Source organism: Sphaeramia orbicularis, chromosome 13 (genome assembly GCF_902148855.1).
Source record: "Sphaeramia orbicularis chromosome 13, fSphaOr1.1, whole genome shotgun sequence".
NCBI classification, from domain to species: Eukaryota; Metazoa; Chordata; class Actinopteri; order Kurtiformes; family Apogonidae; genus Sphaeramia; species Sphaeramia orbicularis.
The window spans coordinates 15,125,056-15,145,060 of NC_043969.1; the positions used below are offsets into that span (position 1 = coordinate 15,125,056).

A 20,005-nucleotide genomic window follows, 5' to 3' on the forward strand; every position below is an offset into this window, starting at 1 on the left:
GCCATCTTAGCATATAGCAGCTTTATTTAGAAATGTTTACATTCTCATAAATTAGCTCAAACCTTCTGTATAATTAAGTCTCTTATATTGCACTACCACAAATTAAAAAGGGGGCAAATATGTTTAAGACTTATTATTTCATCTTATAAATTCAGAAGAAATCACTGACTTCTTCTTCAAATCAGAGGGGAGAACATAAATTAAACAGTGACACTACACAGAAAGTGTAGCCTTCAATCTGCAGACAAAATTAAAAAAAAAAAAAAATGTACAAAATATCTTTTCACCAACCGTAAATTCAGGGATGAGGGGTCTCCAGTTTTTCATGTAGTGATAGATATTGTGTTACTTGTGAATTAGGACTAGTGTACCACAGTTTTAGTGAGTTCAGGTTTTGTCAATGTACTGTCCCAGTTTACAGTCTTACTTGAATTCATTATTTTCTCCCCATAATATATTTCCAAGCTCTTAACAGGGGAATGTGACACTAGTTTTATAAATGCTGGTATTCACACCCACTCTATGGCTGACTAAAAATATTACATCTTGTCAAGACTGGAGGGAGGCGCTTCTAATCTGACCTACTGTGGTAACACTTGGGTAACCACAGAGTGTTTACTAAGAAAAAAAAATGAGACAGGCACTATGGTCACTTAGCTTTCCTCAGGCACAGGCCACAGCTGAAATGTCACATCCAGCGAGCCTGACCTCACATACACAAAAAGGGGATAAGTGACTGACAAAATGCCAGGTTGAAAATTTTTAGAAGTCTTTACTGTGTAAACCAGTACACTGACAATTTTGACCTGGGTCCATTAGTTTGTTAAAATCATATGAATGTGATCTGATGTACCTTTAAAAATGATGCAAAGGGAGGCTCCTGTGGCGTTGTTTCTATTTGTTCTGATTTCGTAACATACAGCTGCTCTCTAACAGGACAGAATAAAAGTCCTGTGCAGAATTAGAGTTTTTCATTTGATGCAAAATAGAAAGGGCAGAACAGGACGATGACGGAGTGGCAGGCGAGCAGAGCTGGAACATCTCACGGCAGCACAGAGAAGGTTTTGTTGGCCTTGTTGCAATGATGAATAAACAGCAAAACATGCAGCCACTTAAGCCTTCATCAGGGCACCGACTACTGCGCGGGCGTTCAGGCTGCGCAGGTCGTTGTAGGTCTGCCCTGTACCCACGAACACGATGGGCTGACCTGTGATGTACGTCATTGAGATGGCAGCACCGACCTGTGAATGAGGACGACATAAGAGTGCAACAGTAAATTATTAATATTGTTATCGTCATAACACAGTTTTGACAGTTAATGTCCTTAAATGCGTGTTAAAAATACCTTGTCGTCAATGGTGTCGAACTTTGTGAGAACAATTCCATCAATGAGGCGAGGTTTGTCAGACATGGAGTGGTCTGCCAGAGCCTGATTGAACTTTACCTGAGGACAGATGGAGGACAAAGCTGATTCATTTAAGGGAAAACTACAGATGTGGCACGGTTTAATATGTATAGCGGCATCTTTCCATCTGCTACGGAAGTGTGGAGGAGGAGGTGGGGGTATCTGTGAAACATGACTCAAATATCTGGCGCAACAGTGACACCTGCTGGAAATTCACTACAACAGCATTTTGATCAGCAATGGCAGCATATCAACATGTGAGCTTCATGTTCTAGGGGTTTTGCAGGGCTGTAAATACCTTGAAGCGTAAGATAACAAAAACTGTAAACTGGCTTCAGTCACCAAAGCATACATGAATTATTGATTACCACTCGATCTCACCTGTGATACTTGTAATAAAATATTAAATGTACTTAAGAGAAAGCAGTAGTTTGCTTTTTCATCAAGTCTTCCACAGCTAGATTTTGTGACAGCATTAACGGTGAAACTAGATTTGCGTCAAATTCACTGATGAACTGACAACCAGTGAATTTGTTTGCATTATATGTATAGATTTGTTTGTTGTCTTACCAACTGATCCACAGCCTCATTGCCCACAAGTGCCTCTCCGACAAACAACACAAGGTCAGGCATGTTGACAGCAATAAGTTTGGCCAGTGCTGTCATTAAGGGGGCGTTGTCCTGCATACGCCCAGCAGTATCCACCAAAACCACGTCAAAGGCCTGGTTGCGGGCTGCAGACATGAACCACAGCAGGTATTAGCATGACCCAACAAAGGGATACATTATACATCATTAATAGAAATGACTTACACTCGTGGGAAAAAAAATTAATAGACCACCCTTGTTTTCTTCAGTTTCTTGTTCATTTTAATGCCTGGTACAACTAAAGGTACATTTGTTTGGACAAATATAATGATAACAACAAAAATAGCTCATAAGAGTTTAATTTAAAAGCTGATATCTAGCCGTTTTCCATGGTTTTCTTGATAATAACCAAAATCACTTCAGTTCTTACATCAATAGCTATGGCACTGTACTGCCAAAAATAGTGCTTTTAGGCATTCCATGTTTTCTTTTCTGTCTGTTTTAGTCACGTGATACACACAGGAGTTACGACTTGACTGTGTAACCATCGTTTTTGATGACTTTTGATGGTCTAATAATTTTTTCCAGGACTATACGTAAAGAAGAATTTAAGATTTTTTTTTACCATAGGCAATGGCCTCCATAGCAATTCCAGCAGCATCCTTCCCATAGCCCTTCTCATAGAGCTGGACTACTGGCCGTCCTCCGTGCTGCTCTGGAGGATGTAAAGAGTTCAGGCGACGCTGATGAGTACGAAGCTGCTCTACTGCTCCAGCACGAAATGTGTCACAGGCTGCGATGAGCACTGTAAAACCATTCTCAATCAGCCAGAAGGAGATCTAGACCAGGACACAAAGGGGTTTGGCTTAACACAAATGAACAGGAGATGGACTCCAAGCAGACATACTGTACTGTGAGGGAAAAGGGTTTTACATCACATTCAGGAGACAAACAGCTGGCATTCATTTTTAGATAAATGTGTATTAATTTGCTGACTTCACATGTAATATAAAGAAATACATTTGAATCTGTACATGTAATTTAAAGGATAGTACAATGAAAAAATGCCTCAACAGTAGCATAGCTCACCTTGGCTAGGTTGGTGGACTTTCCAACCCCATTGACACCACAAAATGTGATGACAAAAGGCCTTCGTTGACTCTGCGCCTCCATGACATCTCGTAGAATATCCACCCTACGCTTGGGCTGCAAGATCTGCACCAGTGAATCTTGCAGGGCCTGCTTTACTGTTGAGGCCACAGCTAAACAAGCACAAAATAAAAGATGCTTGTTAAGTTTTCTCAGCATCACTTATTCCTTAGACATACTTGGCACACCAGACACAAAGTCTGACATTTCATTATGGTTAACATATTTTACCACTGAAGAATTTCAGAAAAGGGTTGTATATGTAAAAGTAAATGCTAACGATACATATATTAACCATTAATATTAACAAGATTAACAATGATGACAAGATATACTGTAGTTATCCTCAATAACAAAATGGTCAATATTATTAAAATGACAATTTAAGTAGATTGTTCAAGCTGAAACAAACATTTCCATTCTGCATAAGTGTTCACTCTTGTACCAAATAAAACACATTAAAAAAAAACAACCCTCAGATGATTTGCTTTCACTCCAGCTAAAGTAAAGTTACTTACTGGTGAATGTGCCCATGACTTTGCCCTCCAGTTTTTTGGCTACAGAGTCACAGAGCTGGGAGGCAATGTCGGCTGCTACATTCTTTGCTAATGGATGATAAATTAGAACAATGAATCACAAGTCCACTTTCAAATGCTGCAGAAAAACAAGATACTGGGTGAGAGAGATGTGATGTCATACCGATGAGGTGGTCCCTCATCTTCTCGAGGACTGACTCCATGTCTTCCCGAGTCAGGCTCTTAGAGCCCACCAGACCTTTCAGCATCCCAAACATGCCACCAAAACCACTACCTTTTTTGGAGCTGAGAAGATTTAACATTATCAAACAACAAAGCAACAAAGATTATATTGTAGGTTAAACAAGTAACACAAAAAGAAAACACTTTCCTACCTTAATTTGCTTGTTTCATTGACAACAACTTTCTCATCTTCCTCTTCCATATCTTCTTCTTCACTGGACTCATAATCAACAGACTGCAGATCTCCCTTCATGGAGCTCAACTGCATCCCCTAAACAAATAATGAATGACTTGGCTTCAGAATTTTTCTTTTCTGGCCTTTTCCAATAGCAGAGTAGTAGAGAGGAAATGGGAAAGAAGGCCAGACAGACAGATAGAAGGTACATGCATCAAATGTCACCCTGATGGTAAAACTACAGTATACATACAACGTCAACTTGTCCTTCCTGGATCAGGTCACTGCCATTGGTGGTATTGTCTCCATTTCTTTCACTGTAGTCCAAATTCTTGGTACTGCTACCACCCAAAACCCAAACACGCATTTGCTTCTCCTTAGGTTTCTGAGGCTTTGGGGACTTACTGTGAGAAAGATGATGAAATGATGGTTTCAGGTTATAGTTATACGATTATCACTGCATAAGAACTTTACAATATATTCAACAAATGTAGTTTATTTTAATAATTGTACACTAGTTTAGTGAGTAATGATAAATCTAAATAAAACTGCATTTAAGGCGCTCATAAAGGATAGTGCTGAGTCAAATCCGTAATAAAAGCACAGACTTTCCATAACGTTCCCAGCTGATATTCAACATTATGGACAAACCAGACAGTGGTGGTGCTTTTTACGTATGCATCTTGTCTCTTACGTGGGTTTTTCAGCAGGTCCTGCCATGCGTTTGCGAAAGAACTCCTCTCTCTTCTTTTGCATGATCTCCTCTTTAGTCAGTCCCTGGTCACCATTCTCAGTTGTCTTCTGGTTAGTGGATGGTGCCTTGGCTTGATCCCCTTTGGCTGGCTCAGCTGCAGGAGCTGATGAAGGATGAGATGAACAAAAATCAAGACAATTCATACAAATATCATTTGTCAAACAGCATTTTATATGAAACATAGGAAGCGTTCAATTAAAATTGAAATGTTACTTTAGTTGTTGTACATGTTTATTATCACTACCTCCATTACTCACCCTCCTTTTTGGTACTTTTATTCTTCTTTCCACCTTGTTCCTTGCCTTTATCTCCACCCTTGATCTCAATCATTGACTTCACAGTTTTTTGGGATTTTCCTGACTCTTTGAAGGTCCTCATGAGGGCGGGGCTTCGAACTTTGCTGCTCTCCTCCGCCTCTCTTTTGGTATGAGTCAGTATAACAAAGACATTAATGACATTATATTAATAAGAATGCTTTTCTTTTTTTTTTTATTCGTCACTTCACACAGCTTTGTTGGTCTGTACAGAACTATTCTGATATATTATTTCTCACATCAGCTGAGGTAGCAAGCTGCATATTTCACTAATTGCAGACACTGAAAAATATCCATCCCTTAAGTAATTCACTGATTTTATTCTATATTTTACTTTTTATTTTTCTTGAGCTGATGGACATTGAATTTCTCCCTGAGGTTTAATAATGTTAATCTGTATATGTAGCCTTATATCATTGCTTAAGTTATTAATTATAAACGTAAGTCACAGTGAAACAAATGAATGAAAGAAAGTCATTCATTAACCTCGGAAGAATTTGGAAATCATCGTCAAACTCAAAGTTGTTGGTGATGCGGTTTACAAATGTTAATCTGTATCAGTATCCTTATATGATTGCTTAACTTATTAATTATAAAAGTAAGTCACAGTGAAACAAATGAATGAATGAAAGTCATTCATTTACCTCAGAAGAATTTGGAAATCATCGTCAAACTCAAAGTTGTTGGTGAGCATCTTCAAGGCTCCCTTTTGCTCCAGTTCATTCTTATAACGATCCCTAAAATGGAGCTGAACATCATCTATGAACTTGTCCACATATGTCAGCGTCAGGATCTTTTGAAAACCCACCTTCACGGTAAAAGAGAAAAAAGAATAACAACACATCCTGAGATTAACATTAGCCAGCAGGTTTTTTTTTTTTTTTTTTTTTTAATTCGTGTTAATTTAGTCAAAAAAGGGAGACTTACCACAAAAATCAACTCAAACTCATTGTCCAGCTTGTATTTAAGACTCAGGGCTTCATGAGTAAATGAATTGTTCCCGCTACGTTCCTGTAACAACACACACGTCTGACATGTCAACATGAGCCGGACAGCCATCTGGTTACAGCAAGTGTTAGCCTGCTGCTTTCTTTATATGATAAAGATTAGCTCAAAGTACAAAACAAACCAAACCCAGCTCATCCTTCTTAAAAACAAGTTCTTATTAGCAGTAACACCTCATACACAGACTATTTAGCCTACCGTTACGCAATATGCTAGCGTTTGCTACATATTAGCCTTAGCATTAACTGTCAAAAAGCTATGGCTAAATGAGACAAGAAAATCTTATTGTGACTCACCTGAAGGATCACGGAGCGGATAAGGGCGTTTACAGGCCCAGTAAACGATTCAGTAACTCCAGCTCCCTGAAAACACCACAACACTATCCCCCCTTTGCTGAAGATGGTGAAGAAATCTAGCATCTTGCCTCCACGAATCTAACTACATGAGAATTACAAGCAAAGAAAGAGAGAACAGAATGACACGGATGTCCTCTTATCCAGGATTTAGCAAGAAAGTTGAAAGTTATAATGGCTACTTTACAAACAACTGTATCTTACCAGAAAATACTTGAGCAGATTAATCCCCCACAAGACAGGTACAATCCACCACCAGTGCAAAACAGTTTTAGACACGTCAGATGCAGGACCGGAAAACGCTGTTCTCTTCCGGTGTTGGATTTTTTTCCTCCGCTTTCTGGATGTGGCGCATGCGCACTCTAAAAAGTATACGGCCATGCTGGATACAACCATGTGGCAAATCTGTGGGTTTTAAAAATTAATGCAGAGTCATCCCTAGTGAGAAACAGAGGGGTATAGATGCAAGAATAGCCTGCTTTGTAACTCCTCAAGGATATACATTTGCAGAATATTGAATATTCATCAACATTATTTTGTTATTTACTCACACACACACACACACACCTACATATATACATATACATACACACACACACACACACACATATATACACACACACACATATACATACATATACATATATACATTTACACATATATACATACACACACACACACACACACACACACACACACACACACATACATATATAAAAATATACTATAAATGAGAATTGAGTTAAATCCACAACGTGATAGAGGAGAAATTTATCGCATCTAGGAGTTCTGTGCATTATTCTTATTATTATTGTTATATTTAATTTTATTATTTAATTAATTTATTTTTACCATAAGTACTCTATATGTTTTAGTAGTGTAGCCTATCTGAGCCCTAATTGTGTAGGCAGAACCTTCTAACACACATTCATGCATATAAACCCATTTGTGTGCATTATAGTATTCACTCAAAATATTTGACCATTGACTATTTAAAAAAATTATGGCTACAAAGTGACACTTAATATAGTTGAATAGATTAACCCTTTCATGCATGAATTATGAGAACCTTAGTCAAGATTTTCTTTTTTCTGGAGTGTTTTTATACCTCCTTAGGAATAAAAAAAAATTGCGATCGAGTTTTTTTTTTTTTTTTATGGAGTTACAAAAATGTCCATGCGTTTAATTTTTTTAAGTAAAGAAATATGTATTTAAAACCCAATATCAGAAAGTAAAATGAAAACAATGAAATAAAAACAGTTTTAAGGCTGCTAATTTGATGTTTTCTCACATTTTAACATACTCTAATGCTAGTTATTACCTCCTATAATTTGCAAAAAACAACTCTTTTTGTCTAACAAATAACAACTGATTTACACTTAAAAATGTTACTGCAGATTAGGTTTATCAAGAACAGTAAAGTTATAGTCATGGTATGAATTGCAGTGTATTATGGGATGTTGCATAAGTGTCCACTGTGTTGGCTCATATGGAACTATAACAACAAAACCTTTGAATATACAAGAGAATAACTGTCCACTGAAGTGACCACAATGCATGAAAGGGTTAAATAGATGAGATACCTTCAAATATAACTATTAAACATAAAATAATAAAATCTTTGGTTGAAATATTTTGGATTTACTAATAATATATTTATTCATTTTTTTCTTTTACCTTATCCTATGGACCAAGTTTTTGTGTCCTTAATAAAGCTTGAATGAATGAATGAATGAATGAATGAATGAATATGGCAAAGATTCAGTAAATCCAAATCAATTTTACAGGGAAAACTGAAACATGTACCTCAAAGCCACTCCACAGAATTGCCACACAAGTTATTATGCCCACACATCCATTTACCAGTCGCCATACAATACATGGGAAATATGTGGAGCATTAACAAAAGTCCCCCAAAAAAACAAACAAACAAACAAACAACTGACTAAAGTGGAAAGTATTTAGTGTGACCTTTAATTTTGTACTTATTGTGTCTTTTGTTCAGACAATAAGAGATTTATTACATAAATCTGGTGTTTCAACATGTCTGACATTTCTTATGGTTTGGGCTACTTTCTGTCATAGAAACACATGTCACATTAAATAATGTAGTCTCTAGAAGTTGTTTAGTTATGAATTGTCTGCTGTGCACATATTTCATGGATTTCATTGTCACATATGAAGAGACTGACAAATAAATTATGTGCCCATTTCAACCCTGCAATAACAACAAAGCTTAAGGTGACTTCTGCACCGTACTGTAGCCTACATGACTTTTTCACCCTATTGTAGATATAAACCGCATTTAATAGACCATTAACTGAAAGGAAGAAGTGGGTGAGAAGTAACTGCACTAAAGAAGCTGTTCATGTCAGAGCTGGCTTCCTGCTTCTGGGTACCTGGGAACTGTAGGCTGTTAAAATTAGTTCCAGTGAATAGACCTATATATAGCCTTAAAAAACAAAATGAAACAGACCCATTATTAGCTATATCCATTTGCTGACAGTGATCTGAATGAATGTTGACTATAAATAATTGGGAAAAGTACAGCTTATGGTTTTACTACCTTCAGTTCTAATAACAGTAATAGTAAAAATAATAAAAATGAAAACAATTATCGAAGACAATGCTTCTCAACTGGTCTTCCATGGGACCCCAATTTATCAATTTTTATAATGTTAGAATATACACACACGATTCTAATGATAATCTAAGTAAGCAACACAACTGCACAATTGAATTCACTCATAAATAAGACTTACAAGATAAATTACAAAAATCAACTTTGGTAACTCCATATGAAACACTTAGGTTTGTATCTGTATGGCGTTTTGCCTATAAAAATCATTTGGTCAAATATTTGCTGCACAATGGTAACAAGAACTTATTGCAGAATTTGACACTCTGTCAAAAAAAAAAAAAGGCTGATACCACATTGCATTTAAAGCAATTAAAAGCAACACACACTTCACACTTTTTTAACCATACACTTCACGACCCCCTTGGAGTGAGTCTGGGTTTAAGATAATGAAACATGTTCCTAAGGGGTTAAATGTTTGCTCAGTGAAGTTTTTGCATTATACATTTGACTTCACAAGTGAGGCTTCTCTTTTAGCAGTTAGCAACTTCCTCTTTATTTCAGTGATATAAGTAACACTTGGCAAAGACTTCACTTTGTTAGATTCATTTACATTTGATTTTCTGATGCAAAAATAATCCTCAGTGGTACGTGGTCAGGGCTGGAGACAAGTGAGGCATGAAACCACAGGACATTTACTAACTGGACACCCTTTGAGGAGGAGGTGAACAGACATGATAACAATGTTAACAACATGCATGGTGAGTTGAGGTTCTGTTCTTCTAATTTCACACGTGTCTGTTTTGTATTTTCACTTTGATAGTTTTGTTTAATACTTTACTGTTGTTCTTCATAAATTGCAAGAACATTTCAGAAAATTAAATAATTTAGTTTGAAATCTAATTTATTTTATATAAGGATAGTTAAATTTGATTTACATATTATGGAACACACACAAAAATAAACATTTTGTTTATACAAATTGCATCTTTTATTCCAAGAATTAACATTTAGTTCTTAAAAGTTTATTCACCAGCCTTTGATGCCAATGATATTTAGGTTTCGATAATCTCTAGTGAAGTGTGAAAGAGCCAGGTCATTCGATATTGCCTCCACCTACATCCTTCCAGCTGTATGTCACGATTTAAAAAAAAAAAAAAAGAAAGAAAAAAAAAATTCTATCAGCTTGATCAGAAATGAAAAATCCCTACTTCTCTACTCCAACTACTAGGACAAAATAGGAAATAAAAGGGAAAGTTTGGCATTTAATATAAAATAAAAACGTACAACACAAATGGAAATAACATAAATAAATACATTCAAACTTTAACATTTCACTTAAACGTGTCTTTCAATCACCTGTAAAATGTTCAAATTGAGATTTTTCAGTTTGTTTCTAATATAAAAAGAAAGTTGTTTACATAGAACTGAGTACTACATGCTACTGTCAGTTATAGTCCATTATTGTACAATGCTCAGCTGTCATGAGATAAAATGAGGTAGTGTGACATTTTAAATTAGTCAATGGCGAACAATAAATAATTGCATCTCTTTAAACTGCAGCAGTGTGTTACGCAGTTCTATAGTTCCTATATAGTGGCTGTTATAGTTATGTAATTTCTGAGTTCTCTCCACATATTCTTGCTGCTGCTCATCATCCACAAGTTAATAGGTTAATTGGTCATGGTTATTTTTGTAATCAGTTAATCTATCGATTATTTTCTTCGACTCAATTCGACTAAAGGATTAATTGAATAGGTGGGAAAATAATAGTAAAAATGTGAAAAAGACATGTCTGAAAATTATAACTTGTCCTTTATTCCAGAACCAGCTGAAACAACAACCACAAAATAGTATAAAAGGAAAAGGAAAAAAAATTATATAGAAATAAGTCTACAGTATAAAAGCATATAAGGAAATATAGATATATAGAAATAATAATAACATAACATTCTATATAAAAATATCTCACAAAGTCTAATGACATCTATAAACAATATGTGCACTGCAGTCTTCAACATATTTATATCCAACTTACTGACATCCTAAGATGTAACTAACACAACTTTGTGTTGATCCTGGTGTCATATGTTTACTTTTACTTTTACTTTCATGTCCTCTCATGCTCAGTCAGTCTTTTTAAGTGTGTTTGTGCTTGTGTGTGGGTGGGTGGGGGGTGGTACTGATTTTTAAACTTATATGTAAAGCACTTTGTGCTGCATCCTTAATGTATGAAAAGTGCTATATAAATAAAGATTGATTGATTGATTGATTGATATGTGTCACAATAAGTGTCTGTATGAAACACAACAGCAGAGCCAATGTTTAGCAGCAAATTAAGGAAATGAAGCACTGATTCAGGAAAAATGTGATCAAATATATTTTTTGAATTAATTCAAGTCAATTAATCATTTAAGCTCTAAATTGCTCATAGATTTGAATGTCAGGGTGAATGACTGTTCATCTGTAAATGCCAGCCCTGAGCTGGCGACACATCCAGGGTGTACACCACCTTGCTCCTTGGTAGCTGGGATGAAAACCAGCACCAGTTAAGTCAGAAACAACAATCATGTGACATCAGTAGCGGCAAAATGACTGGAAAAAACACAAAAAGTAGAATGACAGAATAAAGCACTGGTGTGAAGACAAACATCCCAGCCAGCATGTCCATGTGGGCCCCAGAAGGGTTACATTTGGGCTGCATATAAGGGTCCCATGTGGGTTTGTCCGCAGTTTCCATAGTGGCCCCACATTTGTTTGCCCATATCAGAATCAGAATTAGAATCAAAATCAGAATCAGAATCTCTTTATTGTCATTTGTACCAAGTACAGTGACATTGAGGTAGAGTTCTCAGGTTCAGTGCAAGAATTTACAGACAGACAACAAATGTCAGTAAAACAACAACACATCAATAAAAGGCACAGTTATTCACAATAAAAAATAAAAAAGTATTGCAAACTAAGATATATGTAAAACACAGAATTTAAGTAGTGCAAATAACATGAGAAGTAGTGCAGATGACATGAAAAATAAATAACATGGGATAAATAGTGTGAAAAATAAATAATATGAGATATTCAGATCTCTGATTTTGATTCTGATATGGGTGAACACATGTGGGGCCACCATTGAAACTGTGGACAAACCCAAATGGGACCCTTATATGCAGCCCAGATGTAACCCTTCTGGGGCCCAAATGGACATGCTCGATGGGATATACCTCGGGTTGGTAGGATGAGGGCTACAGTAAACTTGTTCAGATATCTGTACAACTGGGTTCCTTCTGTTACAGGTTGGTTCCAAAAACTTTTTAAACGAAGACTGACTTTATCAACACATGAGGAAGAAGCCAGAGGGACGACTGTCAGCAGTGTACAACCATCAACCTCATTTACACCATCACCAAGAAAGGCCCCCATTGAGCCACAAGCCATTTTGAACTCGCCACAGCGATGGACACGGAAATATGACGTGTTGGTGTGTCACAGCCTTGTGGACAGCGATACCGAAGAGGCCATACGTCTGGTGTCCTTCCTGGAAAACTCCCCTCGTAGCCTCAGGTGCTTTTTATGGCACAGGGATACTTGTCCAGGAGGAGCAGTTTCCACAGAACTATGCCAGGCTGTGCAGGACAGCCACATCAGGGTACTCCTCATCACTCCTCACTTCTTAGAAGACGACTGGTGCAAGTATATGATGCACCAAATTCTGGCAGAAGGGCCGATGTCCAATCAAATGATTCCTCTGCTTCAGGGCTTGTTGTTTTCTCAGTACCCTATGGAAATAAAGTTTCTCTTCTACATTGACCTGAGCTCTAACCGAGACAGAGGTTACGCTCTTGTCAATAAAACTGTGTTACAGTGTGAGTAATAGTTAATTTCCTCAGTCATATGTAAATATAAAACAGAAAAAAGTCTGCTGAGATCTGATTTAATTTAACCCATAAAGACCCAAACAGCAATTGGCAACTAAAATAATCAACTGATCTAAACTGTCTAATACCTGTTGATCCACTAATCCTTTCAATACATGTAAATAATTTGTGTAAAATACAGTTTGTCATCTTTTCATAGTCATCAGATATGACCCATTTGGACGTTCAGAGGCTCCGTAGTGAACGGGGAAACGCCATCACCTTCTATAACATTGATTCACCAGTAAAACCCATGGAGTTGGATCAATGACAGTGGATGGAGATGCTTGTGTTTACATTCAGTTATTAATATTTTTGCTGAAAAAGTCACTTTTTCCTCAGTTTTCTCTGTTTCTGATATAATAATCTTCAACTTTAATCTAAGGTTTGATGAACATCCACATGATCAGTGAATTAAATACAGGAAAATACCTGATATACTCTTAAAAAATGCAAAATACAGAGAATAATATTATAATAAATGGTGATGAATCACTTTGGAAAGTTTAAATAGAGAGATTTTTTTTTTTTTTTTTTAGATTTTTTATTATTTTTATGTTCAGTTATTGATATCAGTGCTGAAAAAGTCACTTTTTCACTTTCTTTGTTTCTTCACCCTCAACTTTAATCTGAGCTTTTATGAATATCTACATCAGGGGTGGCCAACCCTGGTCCTGCTATCCTGCATGTTTTAGATGTACATGTCAGGTGTACACTTTCAGCACACCTAACAGTCGCTATCAGGCTTCTGCAGAGCTTGATGATAGGCTTATCATTTGAAGTAGGTGTGTTGGAAGAGGGGAACATCTAAAACATGCAGGATAGTGGATCTCCAGGACCAGGGTAGGGCACAACCGATCTACATAATCAATAAATCAAATACAGGAAAATACCTGATTTGCAAAGAGAAAATGCAAAATAGCGAGGAAAAATTTTGCAGTCAATGGTGAAAAATCTCTTAAATAAAATTAGAGAAAAATATAGAGAAAAATTAATTTGGGAACTGCCACAAAAGTAGCAGTGGGTCTTTATGGGTTAACACATTACAACAGAACTATACTATAACCGTCTTTTTATTTTCACATGGATGTCAATTAACGTTTTAATTCTTGTGACGTGCAAAAAATGTTTCACAAGTTAAATCCTTGTTAATATGAATAATAAGAATATGTTTCTTCTCCAGATCTGAGAAACCTAGTGAAAAATGGGACGCCACTTGACTGCGACAGTAACAGCTCCAGTGGATTATGTGGGGAATGCAGCAAAGAAGAAGGCGGTGGGACCTCCAAAATACAAGACTTTGAGAAAAGTGGAGGTGACGGAGAACAGAACGGGTCATCTTAGCAAGAACTAAAGCAACACCAAGAGACTAAATAAGTACTGAAGTACAGAAATTAAGGAAACAAGTACTGAAATTAAGGAAACTGAAAAATATGTCAGTCATTGTGACTTTAGTTTTTTCCAAATGTTGTAAGAACGGTAAACGGTCAACACAGGGTGAAGGAAGGATGTTCTCAAAGTGAACTGAGTATTTTTAACTCCAAGAAGCACTGAGGCATATTTCCTGTTTCAGATCTACAGAAGTTCTGGCTCAACTAGTTTAACTGCAATTCCACTAAATGTTTTTAATAAGCATTTGTAAGTACAGTCTAATGTTTACATCCCATAATTCAGTTAAATTGCAGTTTACAACTCGATACTGTGGGAGTACAGACCTTTGCCAAGGGCAATAACCCAATGTTCTTCTTCTTCCACAGTATTATCAAACCATACATATTGATCTACATTTTCCTCTTTTTTTTATCCGTTGGTGTAACTGTCGTATCAACAGTCATAGTTTTATTTACTTACATTGTATTTTACAGCTGTCCACTGTTAAAGAAAGAAAAAAAACATTTCCAGTCACTGTCCTTTGTATTGATCTGCTCCAAATTGAAGAGGTTTATACTTTTCCTACTTTTCCACCAAGTTTAATAAAAATCTGTGCAGTTTTTACAAAATCCTGCTGTCAGACATGTCGACAGGGACATTAATATGAGTAAAGTGGTGCTGTCTAAAGATCACCTCGCCTCTTTACAAAACAAATGGTGCCAGGCATAACAAACCACGCGCCTTGCACGTATTTCGCCCATTTTAAGTAAATGGGAAGATTTTTAAAAATTCATTCATTCATTATCTGAACCCGCTTTATCCTCACTAGGGTCGCTGGAGCCTATCCCAGCTACTTATGGGCAAAGGCGGGGTAGACCCTGGACATGTCGCCAGTTCATCGCAGGGCTGAAGATTTAAAAAAAAAAAAAAAAAAAAAAAGAAAAAATCATAAAAAATTTGAACTTTGACCTCCTTTTCCTAAAATGTAATGACATCTATTCTGGGTTACTGGCAATCTATAAACCCAGTTTGGTATGAACTGAACCAATAGTTTTGCTGCTAAAGTGTTAACAACCAAACAAAGACACAAACAAACAAAACCAAAAACAATACCCCTTGCCTCCCCTTCGGGGGGGGGGGGGGTTAAAAAAAAGTGTGACATAACCCAAAGCATGTTTTATATTTTAAATTCTTCAAAATAGACACATTTTGCTTTTATTACTGCTTTGCAAATTCTTGGCATTCTCTCGATGAGCTTCATGAGGTAGTCACCTGAAATGCTTTCCAACAATCTTAAAGGAGTTCCCAGTGATGCTGAGCACTTGTTGGTCATCTGTGGTCCATATCATGTCATTTAAATGAGAAAGTGAGTCCAAATTTTGACTGGTAGTATGTCTATAACAGGGGTGTCAAACTCATTTTAGTTCAGGGGCCACATTCAGCCCAATTTGATCTCAAGTGGGCCGGACCAGTAAAATAATAACAGTGAAAAAAGTAAAATTATATTATGATCAGGTTTACATCTGCAAAGTTTCCTAAAAAAATCTGAATAACATAAACAACTTAAATTGTCTTAAGAAAAACAAGAGCAATTTTTACAATATTATGCCTCGGTTTGTCAGTTTATCATTTACACATATGCATTTCAAACGCACAAAATATTGAGTAACAGGCAGAATATTGGTAAAATTATATTTAGTTTTCTTAAGACATTTCTGTTTGTTCATATTTGTTCAGGTTATTCACATTTTTTGTTAACATATAGTTTGGTAATGTAAACATTTTCATGTAATTTAACTTTTTTCCACCAAAAAACAAAGAGAAAATTTAGGGTTGTCATTATTTATAGGTTATTATGACAATATTTTACTGGTCTGACCCACTTAAAACCTAATTGAACTGTATGTGAAACCTGAAATAAAATGATTTTGACACCATTGATTAATATCTTCAGTGTAATTTTTGCATTTCACAAATTCATCCCACGGGCCAGACTGGACCCTTTGGCGGGCCGGATTTGGCCCCCGGGCTGCATGTTTGACACCTGTGGTCTATAATCTCCTTTTTAGAACAGCAGTGAAGTGTACAGTAGTAATAAAAGTGATACACTATCTACCACTAGGTGGTGTGTTTCTCTATGTATCTGAGCATCTGTATGACTACTATGTAGGAGATACAAATCATTACAATCTGATATCATATTAGTGTGTATATTCAAGCACAAAGAACACATTGATGACAGTAATCTCTTGCATGCCTGTGTGTTAGTTTCAGTGAGTTTATATGTGAAAGGGAAAGTTTACAGACAAGGGAAAGGCCCACTTGTGATGAAACTGAGGTTACTTTCCTTTACTGTGTTAAAAAAGGAAGTGTAGCTCAAGCTAAGCAAAGACACGGCTTCTTTTTCTGACCATGAGCAGATTTAGTAAAGCTGTTTGGAACACGGTCTGGACACACTGATGAACTGGAAGGAACACCTCCTCTGTCCAAAGAGAAAAAAAATGTTTAGCTTTCTGAGAACTAAGATTAAATGTCCTTGGCAACACCTTTCCTTGTTAATCAAAGATAATGGCAGTGCTTCTTTGCAGATCGTTCCCATTTGTTGCGTGTCAGGTACTCGCTGAACCGAATCATTTGTGATTTTTTATTGTTAGTTTGTTTATGACAGCAACATATGTTTTCATTTTCATGAGGAAACATCTGCCTCCAGGAAGTGTTACATATTCTCTCTATTTTTTTTTTTTTTTTTTTTTGTTATAAATGCTACATCATTCTTCCACTTTCCCCTCCCCTTAAACAACAACAGACATTTAGGACCACAATAAAAGACCCCCAGATAATCGCCTCTTTTGCGGCATGCCAGCATAGTAACATAAAAATTTAGACTAATCTCTGAACGGCACAGATGTTCTATGAGGATTTTGTTGTTACTAAAACAAATCCTCCTCCAGATGACATGTATACACAGAGTGAGATACGGTATCTAAACACCTCAGAAAAAGGCAGCCTCTTTCATTCTGTAGCAAAGCGCTTGAAATATCAATATGAATTAAATAATAACACTGGATGAAAATAAACAGACCAAATTCAAAGCTGAAAGAACTCTATATGCTAAGTATCTGCATCCCAATACTGGTACAAGATGGTGTGCTTTGGAGAACCACCAGCTCTCAGCTGTTAGACACCATGGTGGTCTCCACTGGGTGTGGGGGAAATGACCTTTGCGTTTATCTGTGATGAGTTAACGAAGCTTGTCGTGTTACAGTGAAGCACCAGCTGCTTAAATTAAAGGACTGTGGGAGATCCAAACATTTTATTGGGTTTCTGGAGAAAAGCAGCCAGTGAGACATGACGAGACTGTAAGCATTCAAAACAGTGGTTTGAAAATCTATGTCTAACAATATCTAACAACCACTGCAACATCTATTTCATAAATGCTTTCACAGATACTTATGATCCACCACAACAATGCAGTTTCATATAGTTGCACTGGTTTGGTTTCTCTTCTAAACCCATAAAGACCCAAACATTCACCAGCGACCAAAACCATCTACTGCTGAAAAAGGTTTAATAACTGTTGATCCATTAATCCTATCAAAATGTGTAAATAATTGAGGTAAAATGCAGTTTCTCAGCTTTAAATCCTTAACAGATATGACCCATTTGGATGTTCAGAGGCTCCGTAGTGAACGTGGAAACACCGTCATCTTCTACAACATTGATTCACCAGTAAAACCCATGTAGTCTGATAAATGACAATGGATGGAGACATTTATTTTTATGTTCAGTTATTGATATCTTTGCTGAAAAAGTCACTTTTTCTTCCATTTTCTGTTTCTTCTCCCTCAACTTTAATCTGAGCTTTTATGAACATCTACATAATCAATAAAGCAAATATAGGAAAAAACATGATTTGCACTGAGACAATGCAAAATAACGAGGAATAATGAATGAATGAATGAATGTTTATTTCAGTTAAATACAAAATACAAAACACATACATATTGAAAAAAAACAACAAAACAAAACATATGCATATTAAAAAACAAACAAACATAAAATTAACACATTTTGTAACTGAAAAAGGAAGAAGCTGAAGTCGGAGGCTTATTTCTGCTTCTCCTATTCACATCCTTAGTTCAAGTCCACACCTGAAGTTGGAGCAGATAAATACTTAAACACAAATTATACTACATTCAGTGTTATAAGTCATTTTGTAATCATATTACTTTCATAGCCCTTCATAATTTGACAAATTAAATTCTTTTTGAAACTCAACAGTGAGCTACACAATTTCTCTTCATCCTTCAATTCGTTCCATAGCTTGACACCAATAACTGAAACACTGTGATATTTAACGTTTGTTCTTACTTTACATTTTTCAAACACAAACATCCCTCTTAAATTATAATGTCCTCTTAACTTAAAAATTTTCTGAATACAAAAAGGAAGGTTTTTACTTTTAACGCAAAACATAAATTCCATTGTTTTTAAATATACAATATCAAAAAATTTTAGTAAACCGGATTTTACAAAAAGTGGATTACTTGATTGGAGATAACCAGCTTTGTTTATGACTCTAATAGCTTTTTTTTGGAGTTTAATTATCGGGTCTAAATTAGTTTTATACACATTGCCCCATATTTCCACACAGTATGACATATATGGCATTACAAGTGAACAATACTGCAATCAATGGTGAAAAATCACTTAAGAAATGTTAAATATAGAGAAAAATTCATTTGGGAAGTGCTACAAAAGTAGCAGTGGGCCTTTATGGGTTAACATATTACTTACTATATTACACATCACTTTTTCTTTAGTTTTCTCTGTTTTTTTTCAGTTTTTTCAACTTTAATCTGACCTTTTATGAACATCTATATCCGGGGTGGCCAACCCTGGTCCTGGAGAGCCACTATCCTGCATATTTTAGATGTTTCCCTCTTCCAGCACAACTGACGGTCCTTATCAGGCTTCTGCAGAGCTTGATGATAGGCTTATCATTTGAATCAGGTGTGTTGGAAGAGGGCTACATCTAAAACATGCAGGATAGGGGCTTTCTAGGACCAGGATTGGCCACCCCTGATACATGATCAGCAAACTAAATATAGGAACATCCCTGATTTCCCCTGAAAAAATGCAAAACACAGAGGATAATATTATAATAAATGGCGATAAATCACTTAGGAAAGGTTAAATAGAGAGAAAAATTCATTTGGGAACTGCCACCAAAGTAGAGCTGAGTCTTTATGGGTTAATCTTGTTTGTTTTCATTCTTTTGCTGCTCCATCAAACTACAAGACTAAGACTTGCAGAGACATGCATAAGATTTGTTGCACATTACATCAAAGTCGGTATTATGCAGCGAGCAAACAAAACTATGCATTTCCCTGTGCATCTCCTCATTACTGTTGATTTCTTCCGTCTCTGTCAGTCTTAAAAAAAGATCTCTTCCATTGTTTTCCGCAGTCGGTGCAGACAGAATGTCAAGTACCCGCTGTTTCCTGAGTCAGAGATGAATTATTGACACAACCTCATAATGACATGCTGTATAGGAACCGGGAGGCTTGATGTATCATCCATGCCTTCTCAGATTACAGAACCGTGGTCCCTAGCCAGTAAACAGTTGTTCAACATATAA

The 20,005-nt window shown here is 36.3% G+C and overlaps 2 protein-coding genes across 3 annotated transcripts; one reads left to right on the top strand and one right to left on the bottom strand.

The window, feature by feature from the left end:
* Positions 1 to 6: 6 nt before the first annotated feature.
* srpra (SRP receptor subunit alpha) lies at positions 7 to 6,815 on the bottom strand. Of its 2 annotated transcripts, none has more exons than XM_030152845.1 (15): positions 6,706 to 6,815; positions 6,445 to 6,586; positions 6,071 to 6,154; positions 5,788 to 5,951; positions 5,087 to 5,247; positions 4,770 to 4,932; positions 4,329 to 4,479; positions 4,053 to 4,171; positions 3,842 to 3,963; positions 3,661 to 3,747; positions 3,083 to 3,255; positions 2,619 to 2,832; positions 1,976 to 2,139; positions 1,346 to 1,444; positions 7 to 1,241 (listed from the first exon to the last, which is right to left on the bottom strand). In XM_030152845.1, the coding sequence occupies exons 2-15, from the start codon at positions 6,565 to 6,567 to the stop codon at positions 1,113 to 1,115; spliced, it is 1,953 nt and encodes a 650-aa protein (XP_030008705.1). In that variant the 5' UTR covers positions 6,568 to 6,586; positions 6,706 to 6,815; the 3' UTR covers positions 7 to 1,112. The 2 variants fall into 2 exon arrangements, with proteins under 2 accessions (XP_030008705.1, XP_030008704.1); XM_030152844.1 differs by having other exon boundaries at positions 4,770 to 4,947.
* A 2,848-nt stretch (positions 6,816 to 9,663) lies between these two features.
* tirap (toll-interleukin 1 receptor (TIR) domain containing adaptor protein) lies at positions 9,664 to 15,117 on the top strand. Its single transcript, XM_030152850.1, has 3 exons — positions 9,664 to 9,840; positions 12,373 to 12,942; positions 14,177 to 15,117. Exons 1-3 carry the CDS (start codon positions 9,834 to 9,836, stop codon positions 14,335 to 14,337), a joined length of 738 nt encoding a protein of 245 aa, XP_030008710.1. The 5' UTR covers positions 9,664 to 9,833; the 3' UTR covers positions 14,338 to 15,117.
* The last annotated feature ends 4,888 nt before the right edge of the window (positions 15,118 to 20,005 follow it).

Bases quoted from the DNA above. Each gene is read 5' to 3' on its own strand.
- tirap (XM_030152850.1), top strand. The intron at 12,943-14,176 runs GTGAGTAATAGT...TTTCTTCTCCAG, and splicing joins CAATAAAACTGTGTTACAGT to ATCTGAGAAACCTAGTGAAA.
- srpra (XM_030152844.1), bottom strand. From the start codon at position 6,567: ATGCTAGATTTCTTCACCATCTTCAGCAAAGGGGGGATAGTGTTGTGG. The intron at 6,155-6,444 runs GTGAGTCACAAT...GTGTTGTTACAG, and splicing joins TCCGCTCCGTGATCCTTCAG to GAACGTAGCGGGAACAATTC. The intron at 2,833-3,082 runs GTGAGCTATGCT...GTCCTGGTCTAG, and splicing joins AGTCCACCAACCTAGCCAAG to ATCTCCTTCTGGCTGATTGA.